General features: G+C 40.5%; 1 protein-coding gene across 6 annotated transcripts in view; it reads left to right on the top strand.

The window, feature by feature from the left end:
* Positions 1-18,882, top strand: part of NOSTRIN (nitric oxide synthase trafficking) — a 58,032-nt gene extending 39,150 nt beyond the window's left edge. For 5 of the 6 annotated variants that reach the window (XM_012781869.3, XM_012781870.2, XM_012781872.2 and 2 more), the window contains 8 exons: positions 5,744-5,842; positions 5,940-6,065; positions 9,698-9,806; positions 11,039-11,127; positions 13,972-14,097; positions 15,043-15,160; positions 16,372-16,461; positions 18,666-18,882. In XM_012781869.3, coding sequence (XP_012637323.2) covers positions 5,744-5,842; positions 5,940-6,065; positions 9,698-9,806; positions 11,039-11,127; positions 13,972-14,097; positions 15,043-15,160; positions 16,372-16,461; positions 18,666-18,796 — 888 coding nt within the window. In that variant the 3' untranslated portion in view covers positions 18,797-18,882. Of the gene's footprint in view, positions 1-5,743; positions 5,843-5,939; positions 6,066-9,697; positions 9,807-11,038; positions 11,128-13,971; positions 14,098-15,042; positions 15,161-16,371; positions 16,462-16,942; positions 16,990-18,665 lie in introns of all 6 variants that reach the window. The other variant, XM_012781871.3, reaches the window with a different exon arrangement.
* Positions 18,883-20,331: the final 1,449 nt, after the last annotated feature.

The following is a 20,331-nucleotide window of genomic DNA, read 5'->3' on the forward strand; positions in this document are numbered from 1 at the left end:
AGAATTGCTTATAATTGAATGGTGAGAAAAATTGTACACAATCTTCATACCCATCAGGAAAAGAATTTCTCTTAAAATGTGCTCTAATTTGGAAAGTGGACTAATATCCAGAAACAAGAAATCAATTAAATCTATATTTAAACATAAATTAACCTTAAAAATATGATGTTGAAGAAAAGAAATATACTATTTATACAGCTATGTAAATTAAAATGTTTTTTAACTCACACCCAAACTATACTATATTTGCAAACATTTACATATAGACTGGACCTATATTGAGTGGAGAAAATGGATCTCATTGTGGAAATACGACAGAGCTGCCACATATGGCCACACAGCTTGTGCAGGACCCCTGGTGAAAGGATTCAATAGCCCCAGGCCCAGAAGTTACCTCAACTACATAGGAATAGTTTAGCTCTCTATTTTTTAAGTCAACATAAATATAAGCAAATTAAATAATTATCAATTCTGGATGGTAAGAACATGAATATTTTTGTTTTATTTTTCTCCACCTAAGTTTAAAATAAATCTTTAAAGCAGGTACAATTGGAAAAAGAAGTGATCAAATGGCCAACATGTAACAAGTGCTCAGTGCTCTCTCTTTTAGGCACCGTGCCAAGTACCTTGATGTGCATTATATCTTGTCTTCGTCACATTATGGGGAAGGTAATCATTTTATTCCTAATTTATAGTTGTGGAAATTGAGGCTGGAGAGACGAAGTAACTTGCCTTCGGTGGTTTCAGGATTCAGCCTGGGCCCCTGCACAGTGCTCCTGCCCCATGAAGAGCTAGGAGAGGGAAGACTCTATCACCAACAGACACTGAAGGGCTGTGTTTAAATCTCTCGTAGTTCAACCACTTTCCAGGTAGGGTAGATGCAGAGTTAGAGAAGAAAGAGGAACTAGAAGAAGAGATCAAAACTCAGGTCGAAGAGAGGAAGAAATGAGAAGAGACTCTTCTTTAATTTACACCTTCAAACATCGGCTCCTGGCACTCCCCTTCCTTACACTGGATAGGTTTTCGATGAAGGGGAAGAGAAAAGGCCAGGGATTTGAATGTCAGCTTTGTTCATTTGAAGTCTGGCTCTCCCACCTGGGCTCTGATCTTGCCTCACCTCCCAGGACTTCCCATGAAGCTGTCGCCTTCCTACCAAGGCTGGCTTCCCTATTAGGAGATGGTAAAGACATGTCTGCTCTCACTCCATCTTCCAGGCACCCTTCAAGGGCTATGATAAAAGATTTCATCTCATCGTCCCCATCCTCCTCACCTATGTGACAGTGATGGGAGATGACGGGTCCTACCTGGTATAGCTGGCAAGCAGCTGGCCTGCAATAGTGTTAGGTATCGCAGTGTTACCCTCACTACCAGAGGCTCTTATTTGGTCTCTCCTGCCCTGATCTCAGTTTCCTTTTCTCCTGTTAAGGTCCTTCTACCCCTTCCCCCTCCAACTCCTCCCACCCTTTTCAGCAGGCCCAATTTTTATACTGAAACACCCAAAAATTGTCTTCTTTCCTTACAAAGTCTTCCTGATGGCAACAAGATATGCATTCATTTACATTTCAAAAGACCTTTCAACTTCATCTTTAAAATATGTAAGACCTAGGTTGTTTGCTTTTTGTTTTTGAGTTATTAGAATCCAAGTCAGATGGAATTATCTATTCAAAGTCACGGTCTCCTTGGGGAGGAGTATTTCCTCTCACCCCTATCGTATCCAAGACTTTTACTGCCACTATGCTGGAGGCCACCAGTGTTCCACTCCTTCCCCTTTCAGTTGCATAGCTCCTCTTACCCACCTTCCTCTCAACTCTCTTCTGCCTCTGGAGTGCCGGCCCAAGCGCATATACCCAGGTCAAGACAACTTCTCTCAAGTCACCCTTGCTTCACCCTGATGCGTCTACACCAACATCTCACTGACTCACAGGTTACTCTATGCATTGTGTATGTTCAAACGCAACAGCAAAATGTTAGATTCATGAAGACATATAACAAAGGCAGGCTGAATTGACTCAAAGGGGAATTTTACTAAAAGCATAAGAGACAAAAATGAGACAATTAGCATTTCTCAGTTTCATCCCCCCCTCCCCACCCCCCCACCCTCCACCAATTCCCTCGTATTCTTTTGTAAGAATTGAATATAAGAATTTATTATGGGGTCCTATGAAGTGTCTTATTCTACAGGTTGGATTTATAATTCTTTCAGAGAATGCTGATTGAACTATGATCCAGGCAGTGTAGTAGTGTAAGAAATAGTAGAGTCTCATTAGGTAATGAAACCAATTCCACAAACCACATGTCAAAATTAGTATTACTTCATAATCATACTATGTTCTTGCCACATTCTACCTTCTAAGAAGAAACAATTCAGATGATAGAAATATTATATACTATATACTATACTATATATTTTTTAAATAATAGCCACACTACCAAGAATTACAAAGAATCAAATGCTTGGTACTGATGGTACTTACTCAAGGAATTATTTTAGAGAGCCATTTGCAATATGTGTCAAGAGCCTTAAAAGTGTTCCCTTCTCAAGAAGTGTTCCTAATCTAAACCACAGAGCACAGAAAACAATTTGAGTGACTGTTTTCTCAGTTTTCCCAAGGATGGTACTTGGCTAGAACCACTCTAGAGGCAGACAAAGTATGACTCATTACATGCAATGGATGCCTTAGGACATCAGGGTTGAATTCTCTCCTAGGACCCCTGTTGAAAAAGGTAATTTCCTTTCCACAAGTTGATCTTGAGGAAGTAGCTGAAAAACAAGACACAGATTTCTGTTCAAAATACTTTATAAGGAAGGAAACAACCCAAATGACCGACATTAAAGGGTTGACTGACTAAGTGAATATGAATCAATACACACCTACACAATGGACTGCTTTGAAAAGATTAAAATGGTATTCTCAGAGACTTACGGCATGGGAGCTGTTCATGTTTAAGGTTAAGTGAAAAATCCAGGATAGCAAATTTGAATAATTTGATAATAACTAGAAGATAAAATCATACATACACTTAGACTGAAATACATCAAAATGTTAACAGCAGTCATCTCTGGATGCAAGAATTATAAATAATTTTAAAAATGTGTTTTCTTGTGAACCTCTATGGCCCTAGGACGATATCTCAAAGCACCTGGGATGCTTGTTAAAATTCAGATTCCCGAGCACCTCCCTAGACCCCATGTATCAGAACCTCTGAATGATTATATTAATAAGAAGGGGTTCAGGTGATTTCTGGGCATTGTAAAGTTTCAGAGTCCCTGCTGTAGAAAGAGCATATTTCTTTTACCAGTTTTTTAATTTTTTTTTTTTTTTTTGAGACAGAGTCTCGCTTTGTTGCCCAGGCTAGAGTGAGTGCCATGGCGTCAGCCTAGCTCACAGAAACCTCAAACTCCTGGGCTCAAGCAATCCTACTGCCTCAGCCTCCCGAGTAGCTGGGACTACAGGCATGCGCCACCATGCCCGGCTAATTTTTTCTATATATATTAGTTGGCCAATTAATTTGTTTCTATTTATAGTAGAGACAGGGTCTCGCTCTTGCTCAGGGTGGTTTTGAACTCCTGACCTTGAGCAATCCACCAGCCTTAGCCTCCCAGAGTGCTAGGATTACAGGCGTGAGCCACCGCGCCCGGCCTAATTTTTTTTTTGAGACAGAGTCTCACTCTGTTGCCCAGGATAGACTGCCGTGGCATCAGCCTAGCTCACAACAACCTCAAACTCCTGGGCTCAAACAATCTTCCTGCCTCAGCTTCCCAAGTAGCTGGGACTACACGCATGCACCACCATGCCAGGCTAATTATTTTAAATATATTTTTAGTTGGCCAATTAATTTCTTTCTATTTTTAGTAGAGACAGGGGTCTCACTCTTGCTTAGGCTGGTTTTGAACTCCTGACCCTGAGCAATCCACTGGCCTTAGCCTCCCAGAGTGCTAGGATTACAGGGGCGAGCCACCACGCCCGGCCTATGAATGGAGAGTGAGAATCATCATGATGCCTGGGCCCCAGATGGATTCTGAAGTTGCTGTTTCTTGATAACTTTCTGACCACACTTTCTTATTACGTGCTGGTGTGAAAGCACAAGAGGACACTGTGAGTGCTCCAGAGTACCTTCCTTCTCTACTGCCTATTTTCTGCAAAAAGAACAAGATAATAGAAAGCGATTCATTAGATGAGATATGAATTTCCCCTTTGCACAGCGGAATTTATTTCTCCCTCTTTTCCTGAGCAAACATAGATCATTTTAATGATTTCCCTGCAATGTAATTAAAACCTGTTAAACATTACCATCTCCAAGGGACACTGGTTATTCTAGTCTCAGATTGGTGCTAGCGGTTCAGCACTTGTTAAAGTAAAGAAACAGCTGCCTCCAAGGACACAGTGTGTTCTAAAACCTGGCTTTTATTTCTCCTCTGTGTTGTGCTCATAGGCTAAACCAGAAGAGCTTATTTCTAGATCTTTTTTTTATAGGGTAAGGACTTTTTCTTTTGAAGATTTCCATATGAGGTCCAAACAACTGAACAGAATTTGTTTTACATATTTGTCATGAGGCGTTTCCATTCTGCTCTTTGAAGAAGCAGCCCATTTGATAGGCTATTCTTGTCTTTAATCTTGTCTCTGGGAGACAGAAGGGCGTATGACCACATTCAAATAGCTGGTGCCTGTGATTTTGTTGAAAGACTTAGGAGACGGGTGGCCAGCAGAAACAAAGGTGTTTAGTCCCCATTGACTTACAAAAATTGAGTTGGTGGGATGGTGGCATGAGAGTAGCCAGCCTGGCCTTCTCCGAATAAAAGGATGAATGCCCAGGCCTTGTCCTTGCAAATATGGAATGGGGAGAATTTTGCCTTGGATACCTGCCACCTCTGTCAAAGCCCACAGTCCTCTGGGCACATACGCAGCAGCCTTGTGCTGCCCCCGCAAGATTTAGGGATCCCTTTACCTACCTCACCTTCTACAACACCTACCTGCCTTAACTTCCCCGTCCTCCCTAAAAGCCACCAGTCAGCAACCCGAGTGGGAAGAGTCTGATAACTTTTTCTAAGCTCTTAGTAGCTAATAAGGCAAATGATTGCCCTCATTTTCTTATTAGCCCAGCCTAGCTAAAGGTCATGAGCCTAACAGTAGAACTTTCATCATCCCATACAAAATAAGGAGACTAGGTTCCCACCTTCACACCATGGACTCTGACTCTCAGGCCTAATTTTAGGTCAGGATTATGAATTGATCAGACTTTGGGATTCTTCTCTTGTCACATAGTCTCTTTGAACAGAGAATTTGTATCTCATCATCCTCTCCTCCACAGGGACTGGCAGAATGCCTTGTATGCACTATGAATTCTACAAATATTTAGTGTCTTATTTCCAAGACCTGCATCTGGGTTTTACTGGGCTTCACTCTCCTTCTCTAGAACTCACAGATGCTTTTCAAGTGCTTCCTTTTCTCGCCCTTCTTGGTGAACTTCAGGGAACCCACAGCACCTGCTAGATGCCTTTTGGGACAAAAGAGCCTGGGGAAGATGTGGGAGTTCAATCCATCTTAAAGGAGGATAGTAGCATAGACACCAAGTCACACTCCTCTCCTGGAAACCTCCCTTCACTGTGGCTTGGATGAGACCCAGTCAAGAGGCAAAATCAGGACAGTCTGCTAGGTCTGTCTCCAGGTGCGCCAGTGTTGACGGGTGACTTAGGTTTTGCATAACAACCATCTCGACTTACCTCATTTTCCATCCCTTTCAGAACATCCTGGAGCTGGAGAAGGAAAGAATTCAGCTCTTGTGCAATAACTTAAACCAGTACAGCCAACATATTTCTCTTTTTGGCCAAACCCTGACCACAGTGAGTAATGAAGATCTCTCCACTTCTGGTACGCGTGGTAAGAATTGGCAGGAAACCTTTCTTCAACTACCTCATTCTGCTTTCCTTGGCATGGCAGTGCCACACACAGATTCACTGTGCCATCAGCAAGATTGACGTCGAGAAAGATATCCAGGCTCTGATGGAAGAGACTGCAACTTTATCTACAGAAAACAAATCTGAGTTCCTATTGACCGATTACTTCGTAAGTATGGAATGGAAGGAAGTTGCATGAATGGGGAACCTTAGCCATGTTCTGAGGGACTCATTTGGAAAAAATGGAAAGCAACTGTAAAGGAAACATCTTTTTTTGTAAATGAAAATGTCGATTCTTTTCATAGTCCATATAAATAAAAAGATAGAGCATGTGGTTTACAGAATGGGCAACGGAAACGTGTCTTTGGCATTTTCTGGAAGGGAAGAAAGTCAAGCATGGTTTTAGACAGCATCTTCATATTCAGTCTTCTGTAAAAGTAGTGATTGCTACATGATTGTATATAGATTATATATAGATCACGAAAAATGATCATGTTTCGTGATCTATATATAATCACTGTATAACACATGGTGCCTGTAGTGGTTTTCTGTACTAATTGCTGTGTAACAAGTTACACTGTGTAACAAATTACCCCCAAACTTAATGGCTTAAAACAAACATTTATTATCTCACAGTTTATGTAGGTCAGGAATCCATGTATGGCTTAGCTGGGTGCCTCTCAGTCCCTCCGAAGGCTGCAATGGAGGTGTCAGCCAGGGCTGCAGACATCTCGAAGCTCTTCCAGCAGAAGGGCCAATTTGCAAGCTAACTCACCTGGCTGTTGGGAGCCTCCCGTCCTCACGTGCCATTGGTTGGGGATATCATTGTCTTGCCACGTGGGTTTCTCCCTGTCTAACAGCATGGCAGGCTGCTTCCCTCAGAATGAGTGATTCCAGAGAGACAGAACCAGAGGGCCCAAGAAGGAATAATAGTCTTTTGTACACTAATCTCAGAAGTGACATTTTATCATATTCCATTTGTTAGAAGCAAATTGCCCAAAGGCACGAATCCCAGCAGGTGAGACTCATTGTCAATAATTTTCGTGGCCCTTACTTTGAAACACTAGGATCGAATTTCATGAGGCTGATTTTGAGGGCATTTGGGTGATTCTACTATGGAATGAAAGCTGATCAGTGTGCCTGGTCAGAGCCCAGGTGTCTCACCTTTCGGCTCTGTTGGAGAAAATTCTTTGTCTTCTCAGGTCATGTCCTCAAAGATTTTGGCCTCTGTGCTCCTCTTGATAGTCTTAATTGCAGTGTTCTAGGAGCTGGTCATTAATTACCAAAACCTGCAGAAGAATTCCTGTTAGCTTTTCCCTGGGCCTTCTGCTATATTGTATTCAGACTTTCAAGCTCCAGATTGGGGGTCTCAATCCTCTGGTCACGTTCTCCTAGAGGATTGAAAGTGTAGTGTAAGCCGACATCCCTGGACCCTGCTCAGGGAACAAGATACAGGGGAGAAGAAAGAGGCAGTTAGATCAGGCACAGCAGCAAGTCCTGACCAGCTGTCTCCCTTCTCCACCCTCCAAACAGCAGCACATGGCCAGCTATTTCTTTGAGTCTTTTTTTCCCACCCTGGCAAAGGCGAAGTATATTAGCAATAGCAATGTCTATTCAAAGCAAAAACAAAGATAGAGATGAGAGTGGAAAGGAAGATTTGATTACATGGGGAAAGTACTTTTCTTTTTTTTTTTTTCCGTTCTTCCAAATAGCGTAGGTGAGACCTGAGATGGAAAAATGTGCAATAAAATAAACCCACTACTTTCTTACAAAGGATGATAAAAACGCCCATATTGAATTGCCTGCCAATTAAAATAAGGGTCATTCTCCTTGCAAATTTGACTCTGGTTCTACTGAAATGTAAGAAGGCAGCCACAGTGATTTATCTTTAATTGACATGCTCACGGGAATTTCGGGTTTCTATGAAACTTCAGGGTGCTAGAATTCACAACCACATATCCGTTGTCTAAGAGAAAGGACTGTGTCTCAAAATGAGTGAATAGGATTTTCTTTACATCTTTAAAGCAGAACACCCCATGTATGACTTTATAGTCATTGGCAATAAGTTTAGACTGGTTTTAATCTAGTGCTATGAGACTTTCATGGACCAGGGTAAGACAGAACAATCTGAATGCAAAAGTTGGAGGCCTAGTGACCAGTGTGAAAATATGTGTAAGGTCACTATAAATGCCCTGTTCAAAAGGTTATATGTGTAGTTTTATATGCTCCTCCAGTATTGACCTTCCTAACAAGTCTTTGGAAGAGATGATAATACACTCAATCCTCAAGTTGATCCAGGAGCAATCTGTCCCTGGAAACACATATTTAAAAAATATGTGTCCCCCAAAAAACCAAGCAAAGTCTTGGACTGGTATGGGTGCTGTGTTATGATTTGCATTCCTCCTACAAGGAAGGACTTAAGGTTGGAGTTAGGCATCTTTGTAGCTTAATCAGAGCTCACCTGAGGATGTGACATTGGCTTGGGCCTCCAATGTGGGCAAACATTGGAGTGGTAGAGAATTGGGGGTCAAAGTAGTTGGGTTTCAGGAGTATACACAAGCTGTTTCAGCTTGGGCCTTCTTCTATTTCTCTATGTCATAGGTAAAATGGAGAAAATAAAACCAACTTCATTGAGTTGTAAGAATTGCATGTAATAAAGAATAAAGAAAGCTTTATAATGTACAATTATAATGTGTAAATAAAATATTTTTTATCTATTATATTTTTATATTTGCTCATGCTTCTCCCTCTTCGTGAAGATCTGTATAAAGCTAATCTCTCTACCCATATTCAGGATCCTAGCTTTTCTCCTTCTTTATCAGAGAAAACTGCCTCCTCCTCTCTCACTTTGAGTCATTAATTTCCACTCTTTCTCCACAGGTTGCTGTCTCTCTGCTACACGAGTGTTTAGCCACCTCCCACCCCAACCCCACCATCCTAATTTTTTTTTCATTCAATCTTTGAAATACATGCATGTGAAAGCTCAGGTATTATTCATAGCTCCTCATAAGATACATGATAAAATTCCTACTTCAACCTTAAAATCTAGCCTAAACTACGAAGACAACTTTTTCTTTCACTATTTTTGCTAAAGCAACTGGTCTATTCATTGTTCCTATACATCTCATGCAGTCCTCACTCTGCCCTCTGCTTGTGCCATTTCTCCTGCCTGGGTGCCCTTTGCCCTCCTTCCACTGAACAGTTAACATCTTCTTGCCTCTCTGAAGCTTTCCACTGCCCCTGCTCCTGGTGACTGTACCATTCGTGAATGCGCATGAGCATGTATTGCTGGTTTCCTTAATGCTATGCTCCAAGGTCCAACTAAATCATAAACCCATTCTGGACAGAGCATATGTGTTTCAGCTCACATGTTGCCAAGACTGAGCCAACACAGAACTCGATGAAATTTCCTTCCACTCCTGAGGCAGGTGTAGCCCAAAACACAAACATCATTTAATATTTGAACCATTAAAGGGTTCTAACTTGAATAAAGGGTAATAAGGAGCAATATGTATACAACAAATGGATTAATTAAGACACTGAAATAACTATAGTAAGGCTTTTTATTATAGAAGGTGCTCAGCCATGTACTTACAAGGATGTTTCCTTATTAGGCAGGTCTAGAACAGGTAGAACAATATATGTAAAATCAAAGATTATCCTGCTTTTATTTTTTCACCTTTTTTCTTTTTGTAAAGTTAAAATTAAATGCAGCCAGTGAAAGTCTCAGTGTAACTGGGAGTAGCAACTCTTACTTTTGTCCCTGTAAGTTGTTAAACATTATTTTTTTTTTCCCTAAAGGAGGAAGATCCTAACAATACAATGGATAAAGACAGACGGAAGACTTTCATAAAACCAAAATTGTTGAGACTGCAAAAAGATATTGAAAAGGCCTCAAGAGACAAGGAAGGTGTGTAATTACCACTCAGAGTTAGGATTAATCTGCTTTTGCTGACTTGGGCGGGGATCATTTCATTTAAAGAACCATATATCAAACCTAAGTTGTGTGAATAAAGAAAAAGGAAAAAGAGAGAGAGCAAAAAAAATTAGAAAATGACATTTTGGTCTATTTGGGAGATCTATATAAGTACTACACTACTGTTTTCAGGAATGTTGCATTTTACTGCGTTTCTGAAATTGGCTGGAGAGACAATTTGTTTGATTTTAAACACGGTAAACCTGTGCACAGAACACTTGGGATTTTCTGTTTGTTTATTTGCTTTTACTAACTTTTGAAACAATGTAAACAGTCATTCAGATTAAAGCCTATACTTAGAAGTTAGGCATTTTAGAATGTGAAGCAGCTCTAAAGCAATGAAGATGATAAAAAAAGAAAAGACTCCACACTTGTGATTCTGCTATGTAGACAGTAGTTTGTTTTATGCGAATCACAATAACTCATTGCAGTGTAATACTGGGTAGGAAATCCAAGACAGGACATGGTTAGTGATGTAAATACCATTATGAGGAAGAGGCTAACATTGTGTAAACATTGGGAATTGCTGGAATGGTTCAACCAAGAGAAATTCAAAATCTCATCTTGACAACAATCAGGACACTAAGCACCAGCATTTCTCAAATTTCATTAAAGGAAGATAAAGATAAGTGAACAATCAGTTCATTTATCATTATTCATTCACTAAAATTTAGTAACCACTACTTACAGAAACCCCCTCAGTCATTTAGGAAGTTTTTTTTTTTTTTTTTTTGAGACAGAGTCTCGCTTTGTTGCCCAGGCTAGAGTGAGTGCCATGGCGTCAGCCTAGCTCACAGCAACCTCAAACTCCTGGGCTCGAGTGATCCTTCTGCCTCAGCCTCCCGAGTAGCTGGGACTACAGGCATGCGCCACCATGCCCGGCTAATTTTTTATATATATATCAGTTGGCCAATTAATTTCTTTCTATTTGTAGTAGAGACGGGGTCTCGCTCTTGCTCAGGCTGGTTTTGAACTCCTGACCTTGAGCAATCCGCCCGCCTCGGCCTCCCAAGAGCTAGGATTACAGGCATGAGCCACAGCGCCCGGCCATTTAGGAAGTTTTGCTGTCACTTCTAGGTTCAGGCTCCCCTTGAGAGTGACAGACTCCTGCCGTGTCCCACTAGGATGGGATGAAAGGTAAACTGAGAGTGTGATTTCATTTTCAGGCCTGCAACGAATGCTCAATACATACTCCAGCAACTCCTCCTTCTCTGACACCAAGAGCCAGAAAGAGACAGCAGTGTTAATGGACGAGGTAAATATTTGCAGAATGCACTCTCCTAGATTTAGTGATGAAAGGGTTATTTTTAGAGCACTTATTTTCTGGTCCATCAGACTTCTGTTTGCCTTTCCTTTCTCGTGACATAGAACAATCTAGTGGGACAGCTTACAGGGTCAGCTCCTTTATGAAGTTTGAGGGATCTGGGAAAAGTCTAACTACCTAGAAATGTTTGCTTTAGTGTCCTTTTAGGAAAAGAACTGTGTCTCAAATAACATTCTCCATTTTAGAGTCATTCTTTACGGGCCTAGAAACCATGAGCACTGTAACCCAGTTAAGAAACGTGAGTGAAAATACAGGATCTGCATTCAGAAAGACCTGTATTTGGATTTAGCTCTGTTTATAGGGACCTGGGACGACTTCAGTTTGCTCACCTGTAAAATGGGGGTATCGCTACCTACCTCTAGGGCTTTTGTGAGCGTGAAATATTGTTTAGGAAATGCTAGCACAGTACTCAGAGGAGGAGCTCAAAAATCAGTAACTTTTATTAAGATGCTATTTTCCATTCACCCCTCAACTGACATCAGGGTCCTGGGAGAGTGGCAGGAGAAAGGAAAGACAAGGCGCACAGAAGGGAGAGGTCAGCCTGGGTGTGAGGCAAAAGCTTGTGAGGAAATGAGCAACTTTGCAGGCTGCAGGCGAGGTTTCCTGGGGGTAAGGGTGGGGCAGGGAGATGGTCAGAGGAGACAGAGGGTAGGTAGGCCTCTTGGCCTTTTTGCTGAGCACCTGGACTCCAGTAGCAACCCAGACACTCTTAGGGACAGTGGACATGTTAGTTGCTTTGGGGGAACCCACATTAAAAGGGCAGGTAGCAAAAGACCCATGCATTTTATGTAGGGATAAAAATGAACAGATATATGTTACCTACGTTTGCAAGATATGGGTTTCTACTCCCTTTAGAGTGATCAGAAGTGGACTTGAGTTAATCTAAGAAGAATTCAGGAAGCAAGAAATTTTTTTAGAAATGTTTTGAAGGATACAGGAATCTGGGCTAGCTTTCTTTCCCTTGCATATAGCTCAACTCTCTCGTGAAAGTAAGCACCCCAACTGGCAATTTCAATAGTTCTTTGGTGAAAGTAGACAGATGCAGCCAGGTATACAGTTGACTGATTTTTTAGGTATAGGCTTCCTTTAGTGGGAATGCTGTTGCAGAAACAAACCTAACACTTCTTGTGAAAAGAAAGGCCTGCAATCTGTTCACTTGGAACAGGGGTCTAACATACTTGCAATGACACATGGTAACAATTTTTATGAAATTATAAAACAGACTGTAGGACATTTTCTGTGATAGCACGCACAAAATGTTTAGTTAACTAATGCAATGAAAATAATATTTAGCAAAGTAAAGTCATAAAGAGCATTTTGTGATGCCATTGAGTTATAAGTTTACTTTTTGATTGTACTTGCACAGCATTCTGTCACTGTCATTACCATCAAAGAGCATGTATTAGGATCATCTGGGTACACAACTAGCCTGAGGCACACAGTGGAGGATGCAAGGTGGGAGAGGATCTGACCCCTGAACTTCTGATGTTCATGATCTAGTTGAGGAGCAAGCAGGAACCTTCAAAGAATGGATGCCAAGTATCTGTGTAACTTCCTTACACATGCTCTGCATCTGGGTAGAGGGAAACTAGTGGTATTGGTAGATTTTGTGTTACCCAGGGAAGGTTTCTTGGACAAGGGAACTCTGTTTCACTTAAATTCTTTCCTATTTCAAATATGGAAATGCCATATTTGAATCAAGAATGTTGGCAAGGCGTGTTTTAAGAAATCATTGCAGAAACTGGAGGCACTTAGACTAGCTATTGTCTTCAGATACTGGAAAGAGTGCCACATATGAGATGAAGTAGACTTGCTCTCTGACTATCAGATGAAAACTGTGTCTAATGGTTGAAGGGTGAGGGAGCTTTTGATTTCGGGTAAGGTAAGCCTGCTCCACAATGCAGTGGATTGGCCCAAGAATTAGAGACTTTCCCCATCAATTGGAGCTGTTCTGACCACAGCTGTGACTCTCTAGCAGGGAGTTTAGGGTTAGGAATCCTGAGTTGGAGGCATGGAGAAAAGAGGGATAATGGTGAGGAGGACATTGGATGAGCAGGACACTTCCAATGTCTAGATTCTGTTATTCTATTTACTCTGGCTAAACACAGCCTGACGAAGAAGTAATTATAAAGTTGCTAGTTTAAGGCCAAGTCAAGAACAAGAAAAGACTAAGAATTTATCTTTAGCTTCACTCATTATTTTTAGACTTGAATACCCCAGAATATTGTTTCCAGTTTCCAGGAGAGTTAATACAAATTTCCTGGGTAACCTGAGACCCCACGACCTCAGAAAACCCAAACAAAACAAAACTAACAACCCAAAACTCTCATATTCCTTTTATTCTGTTGATCTTAATTCAGTTCTGCTCATAATATTGAGCACCCAGGGCCCAACTTCTCTTTTCCCCAGCCCACCAAAAGTCTACTTTCTGCAGTCAGCACTTACTATTTCTTTTCTTGTCCTTCAGCAGAAAATTAAGTAAAGCTATTCATTGCTACAGGATACTGAGTGATCTATCTGCCAAGGTTTCCCATTCACCCCATTTACAAGATACTGAATAAGACACACTCAGCAACTAAAACTTCCCTCTAGACTGCTTGAAGGGTCCCCCCTCATTTTTCTCTTCAGCATTTTCCACGCATATCTGTGCGTGAGCTGAATGTGTACTTTTCTAACCCCTCTGTCATTGTGAACGTTATCCTGATATTCCTTACCTCTCCAGCTGTGCCTCATTTTCTAGAACTTTATTCACGTGGCCAAATGATGTATCCACAGAACAATTTGAAACTAGACCTTTTGGAAGCGAACTCCTATAAACTGTCATCAGTATTAGCAGAACTTGAGCAAAGACCTAAACCCAGCCATCCCTGTAGTACCTCCATCTTCAAGTGGAAAGAAAAGGTAAAATTTGAAGAGATTGGTTATAATTTCTCGATGGGGCCTCCTGGGTGGGGTGGCTTAAAGTAGCCACAGGGCCAAAAAACTGTTATGAATTATATATGCTATATGGCGTCCCAAGTCCTAATTGCAGAATTTCGAGATAAATTTATTTTTATTCCTTGTGCGCTCAATAAAAAGCTAGACACAACTGAATACATTCTTTATAGGCTAAATTACTATGAGGAGTTAAAAACACTTTGGATTTCTTCTCTCTCCTCATACCTTAACTTTATCCTTTGAACATGCTTATAAAGTAAGATTTCCCCTAAGTGTTGAAATTTTAGTATTCGCACAGACCTAAATCGTAAGATGTTGTGACGTGAATTAGTCTCATCTGCTGAACATAGTGGATAACGTAGCTAATGCATGAATATAATCGTAAAGAGTCCCACACCATATTTTCCCAGTGTTGTACACATGAGGAATTGATGAGTGGGTGAAGGTGCGTCGTTGCTGTTGCTTGTGGCTGTTTTCCATTACCAGTCAGAAGGGAGCTGTAGCTGTCTCATGATGAAGGGATGATTTTCTTTCTAAGAGGCTCAGGAGCTCTAAAATGATCTCAATAATTTAGATAGTCATGATCATTTCATTTGCATTAAGCCAATTAATTAAAGTTGGATTTGTAGAAGTGATGCTGTGAATGTTATGATTTGGCCTAGACATTCATTCAGGTCAGAATTGGAAACACGGGCTATAAAATACAGTAATTGTCTAATTCTGAAAATATTAAGGTTTCGGCTTAAAGCTAAAACCTAGTAGGGCTTAGAAATGTATTGAATAATTTATTTGTACACTCTCCAATTAAAAAAAAACAAATTCCTGAGGAAGACAGCTACGGAAGAGTTAATTTTCACAAATACTTACGATAATAGTGTTAAAAATGGTTTTTTCAAACTATTTGAACAGGAGCATACTCATAGTTATGTAAAGATATCTCGGCCTTCTTTGATGAAGAGATTAGACAATGTGTTGAGCAGGGCATCTTCTGATGGCCAGAGGACGAATCTGAGTTCTTCATCTCCAGGTAATCTCTGGCCCAAAATAGTTTGGAGCTGGGTCCTCTGGGTGAGGCACATTGCTACATTTAAATTTTATTTTCAAAGCCACATTGATTTGTATCTGTTCAAAGAAATTTATATTTCCATTGGGACTGATTAATCTGTTAGAAGCTGTAGCTTTATTTACCAATGTAATAACAAAGGTGGGAAGGAATCAAGAAGAGTAGGGCATTGGGAAAAGTATTATATAATATGTATTATATGTATGTATTATACATATGTATAATGTGTAAAAAGTATTGGATAACATGAGATTTTAATTATCTAAAAATCAGATTTTAGATAACTGGCATCCACTTTATTCAAATAGCCTATAATTTGCCATGCATGCAATAACCCCTAAACCACTGTGAGGAGCTTTGCAGCTCTGTCTCCATGGCCTCCTCCAAACTCACACGGCAAGCCTGTCCTCTCTGCAAGAAACATGGTGATCCAGGTGGTTTTCCAGGGCTACATTTGGGCTTGGAACTCATGCCTACAAACCGCCTTTATTCAGCCATCTGACATTAGCTGTTTATCCATCCACTCCCCACTGCCCTTCACCTTACAACACAGGCGCACACACACACACACACACACACACACACATCATTATCCCAGATTGTTCAACTATAACTACCATAATCTTGACTCTAGTTTCTTGATTAGAAATTGTCAAAAAAGAGTTTCAGTGAAACCAGGACATTTTGGTCCACACAATATATTAAAGAGTCACCATTGCATTGTTTGAGAAACAGTTCCATAAGCAACTAGCACATGCTCTAAATATTCCTTATCTATACCTGAATGGCAAAGCTAGTATATATTTTCCAAAATATGCATGCAACTGACACACATATCATCTAACCAATGTTGACTAAATGCATATGGGAAATGATATTGTCATCTTTATTACTATTATTAATACAATAACATTTTCCTCCAGACTTATTATTTTCTATATTATAATATAGTTTTTGATTATATAATATACATAGCCCATACATATAGACAGTATATCATAAATGGTTATTGAATCAAGGAATGAAAATTATGTAAAGTTATAAACGTTGCTTTTGAGAAAATTTCGATATATTTAAACTCTGCACCACATTGTTAAATAACCAAAGAGCTGCCAGTGATATTCATCTTGCCTGATTTACACAGCGTAGTAATTACAACTTAATCCAACTTCCAGCCTCTGGTGCCACCAAGTCCAGCAACCGTCTATGCAAAGCTTTATATTCTTTTCAAGCCAGGCAAGATGATGAGTTGAACTTGGAAAAAGGTAAGAGTCATTCTCAATGTTTTAATTGCTTTTCCATATTGATATCCTTACTGTGCATAAAACCCTAACTTAGCATGGCAGCCTTCAGAGCTATTAATACTATCATGTCAAATCAGTTCAGGTCTATAATCCCCCTTCTTAGAAGATAAATGTAAAGCACATCAAAAACTAAAGCTCATATAATCATAGCAGCGAACACTGATTCTGTATTTACTATGTGCCAGACATTGTTGCAGGCAGGTTGTCCAACTGAATATTCATAAGCACCCTCTGCAGTAGGTATCGTTATTTGTTCCCAGTATGTAGCTGAGGAGACTGAGGCACAGAAAAGTTAAATACTTTGGCTAAAGTCACATTACAGTGGCAGCACAGGATTCGAACTCAGAAACTCAGTCACGCTCCTGACACAGTGCTACACTGGGGTGGAAAATGTCAGTAAGGGACAGTCATTCAACATGTAACCTACCTTTTTGTTTTTCAGAAGCTAGACACATAGGAATGTGAAGTGACTTCCTCTCTTCACTTACTGTAAGAGCAAGTTCTAGAACCTGGGTCAACAGTTAGCCCTCGGGAAAGCTTTTTATGGCCCATCTAAAGAGTGAGATCCCCTTCTTTGTGTCCCAGATTTTTATTTAACGTGGAAAGGTACTGCGTAGTGGGTTATATAAACTTTAATACTATTAAACAAGAAAAAGCCTCCAGCCTCAACTTTCCTTGTGTGTCCAGCTGGCAACACATTTAGACGTCAGCACTAAGGCAGAGATCTGGAAACGGAAGGGTTAGTGAAAAAGAGTTATGTCACAGGAGAATGCCAATTACCCGTGACCAGGACACAGCTCCAGAGCAAGCAGAAAATCAAGATAGATTATGTAGCCAAACCACAAGCACACCACATATTGGCTATTGTTTACTGGGTATTTCTTTTTAGTGTGCCAGTCACACTTTTCCTCCTATATGAATAAAAAACCTATTTCCCAGATAACAACTAGAACCCGTGAGTCCTGCATTTGTGTCACATAGTTCACAATAAATCGTTGTTTGTTCTCAGCTCCCTGTTGGCTGCAGAGCCTACTTACACTTTATATTCTAAGTAGTTTCTTTACATGAAGTACAACACTGGGGGGCTTAGGGAAGCTGGCAATACCATTTTAAATCATTTGCTTGACTTCCTGCTAATAGATTATGTCAAATAATCCTGACCTAAGAAAAGCCATTAGAGAGGGAACTTATACTGAGAATCATTTCCTACAAGAATAAATGGTGATTTATGACAAGAAAAGATAGAAAGGGGGTTACTGGTCTCCTTTGCCTTAGAAAGAAAATGGCTGGGAGAAAGAATGAAAAAAACCAAAAAGACTGAAAAATTACCTCAGAATGATGCTAAAGAAAAAGTAGCTCTTAGATCCTAAAGGAAGCAGAGGTTTCTACTTTGAGGTACAGGAAGCAGCCAGGAAGACAGGACTCTTTCTGTCTCTCCAGGAGCTTAGCCAAAGTACTTGGGACAGACACTAGGTTAAATTTCAGAGTTATTAATGTCATATTTAAAAAAAAAAAAAAACAAGAGAATTGGACAAGAGCCATGTTTCTTAGGAATTCTATTTATTTGAATCATTGCTTTAAAAAATTCAAATAAGCAATGATCAGTCTTCAAACTGATGTTGTATTCAAGTTATCTAAATTGTTGGATATTTCTGTGCAAAGCTGTGAGTTAGGATTTTGGACCATGAAACCAGGTGTGATGGAGGCATGGAGGTGGGTTATCTTGATCTTAAGAAAAGACTGTTAGGTGAGACGTACCCACAGATGTCAACACACCACACTGTCATGGCCACCAACATGTGAAACCCGCAAAGTATGGACACTAAGAAAGAGTTTGGTGACAATCCATCAGCTGTATCCAAACTGAGCCAGGCAACACAAAAAGGACCTATGATCCAGTGTGATTCTCTGTTTAAGCAAACCATTTTATGGCATAGCGCAGTTGTTCATTATCTTACTCTTTTTATGGTTCTTTGGATTAGGTCTGCTTCATACAGAGGTGTTCAATAAATTTTGCTTCCTCTGAATCAAGTGCAGAAAGTATTCTCACACTTCCAATTAACTCCTTGAAAGCAAAATCTCCTTAAAACTCTTTAGCAACCAGGCTCGGGCATATGTTCCAATCGCAGAGACCTATTTGTCTAACTAAGTGCCTATTTTCACAGGCGACATTGTGATTATACATGAGAAAAAAGAAGAAGGATGGTGGTTTGGATCTTTAAATGGAAGAAAAGGCCATTTTCCTGCTGCTTATGTGGAGGAGCTACCTTCCAACGCTGGGAACACAGCTACGTAGCCATGAAGCGCAGCCCCAAACACACTGCCTCACACCCCTGTAAACTAACTCCACCATGCGGTGCAAATAAAGACGAAATGCCATTATCTTTACAAGTTTTTCTTTTTAAATGGGTGTCGGAGTCCTACCTGCCTGTCACAGCACTTTCCACTCATGGCTATTTGCCTGAAACCGAGTCAGACAGAAGACGAAGGGTGGAGAGAAGCAGGGGAGAAGCTCATACATAGCTTCTAGGGGTTTCCAATTCTTAGAGACCCTAGAGATGATCCAGGACAACAACTGGTGTCACAGAAAAAGGGACTGAGTCCAGGGTGGGCTCAGCAGCTCATCTGAAGTCACAGAGTTTTCTGGTAGCACAACAGCAGTTTGGACTTGGCTGTCCTTTTGCTCTGGACTTGGGCGGCAACAGGACACCTCAGGCCTGGGAGATGAGGAACACGATCAAGTCCAAGAACAGAGAACAGACAACCAAGACTCCAGTGAGGCTGACCTAGGTTAGGGGACAGTAGAATCAAGGATCAGGAGCAAACGCTAGAAGTTCACAGACTGGGAAGTTCTGGATCCTCTGCCCATGGCCAGAACTGCTCATGGAGTGTGGCCAGGTGTGAGCCAGAGGTGGCTGGGGATATGAGAACAAGAGCAGAGTGGACAGGAAAGGGTTAGGAGACAGTGCCCCGAATTTCATGCCTCCTTGCCCATTTGGAAACTTCATTTACCAATTCAGAAACAAGGAATTCTATACTTTCCAACAAAGCCATTATGGGAAAAATACCCTAAGCAGCTTCCTAATAAAAAGAACTTTAAATGCCAAAAGGTCTTTAGTTTGAATGGAAAGTTCTGGGAACCAACCTTCGCTATCAAAATGGAATATTTAGTGTGAAGACGATTTGTGCTGCTTCCTCAAATGCCCCATAAGGAAAGGCTGGGAATGAGAGCGGTTAGACCCCCAAACTCCTGCCTAGGGGAAATTTAGAATGGAGAGCATGTTACAGCAGCATCTTTCAGAAAATGACCCACATCTGCCTGGAGATCACACATGCCATCGAACGGAAGGTCACAATGTTGGCAGAAACTCCTGGACATGTTTACTCTTGTGCCAAATAGTGGGTCTGTCCTTTGGAACTTCAATGGAGGCATTAAAGGAGTAATTAAAATCCATTTCATTACTCTTTTGCCCCTTATCTCTCTTTTTTTTTAATTCATCAAATTCTATGCTTTCAAGAAGGAATTTTTCAAACTAAGGAATGTATCTTTTTTCTATTCTGTGCCATTACATTCCTATAGCTGGATATAACTAACACAATCGATATTTATAGATACAGATATCAGATCTGAAGGAGTGCAAGTAAAATTTGTTATGTCCGACATAACTTACAGCTCACAAGAACAGACCAGAAGTTTTAATGCCATCCTTAATGGTGTACTAATGAAGGCTTTCTGCATATAGAGTTGGCTGAATAATAAGCCATTAGACCATGAACAGAGATTTTGAATTTATATTTCCTTTTCATCTTCTTTCCATTAAGCCTTGATGG

This window comes from Microcebus murinus, chromosome 8 (genome assembly GCF_040939455.1).
Source record: "Microcebus murinus isolate Inina chromosome 8, M.murinus_Inina_mat1.0, whole genome shotgun sequence".
In the NCBI taxonomy this organism is placed as follows: domain Eukaryota; kingdom Metazoa; phylum Chordata; class Mammalia; order Primates; family Cheirogaleidae; genus Microcebus; species Microcebus murinus.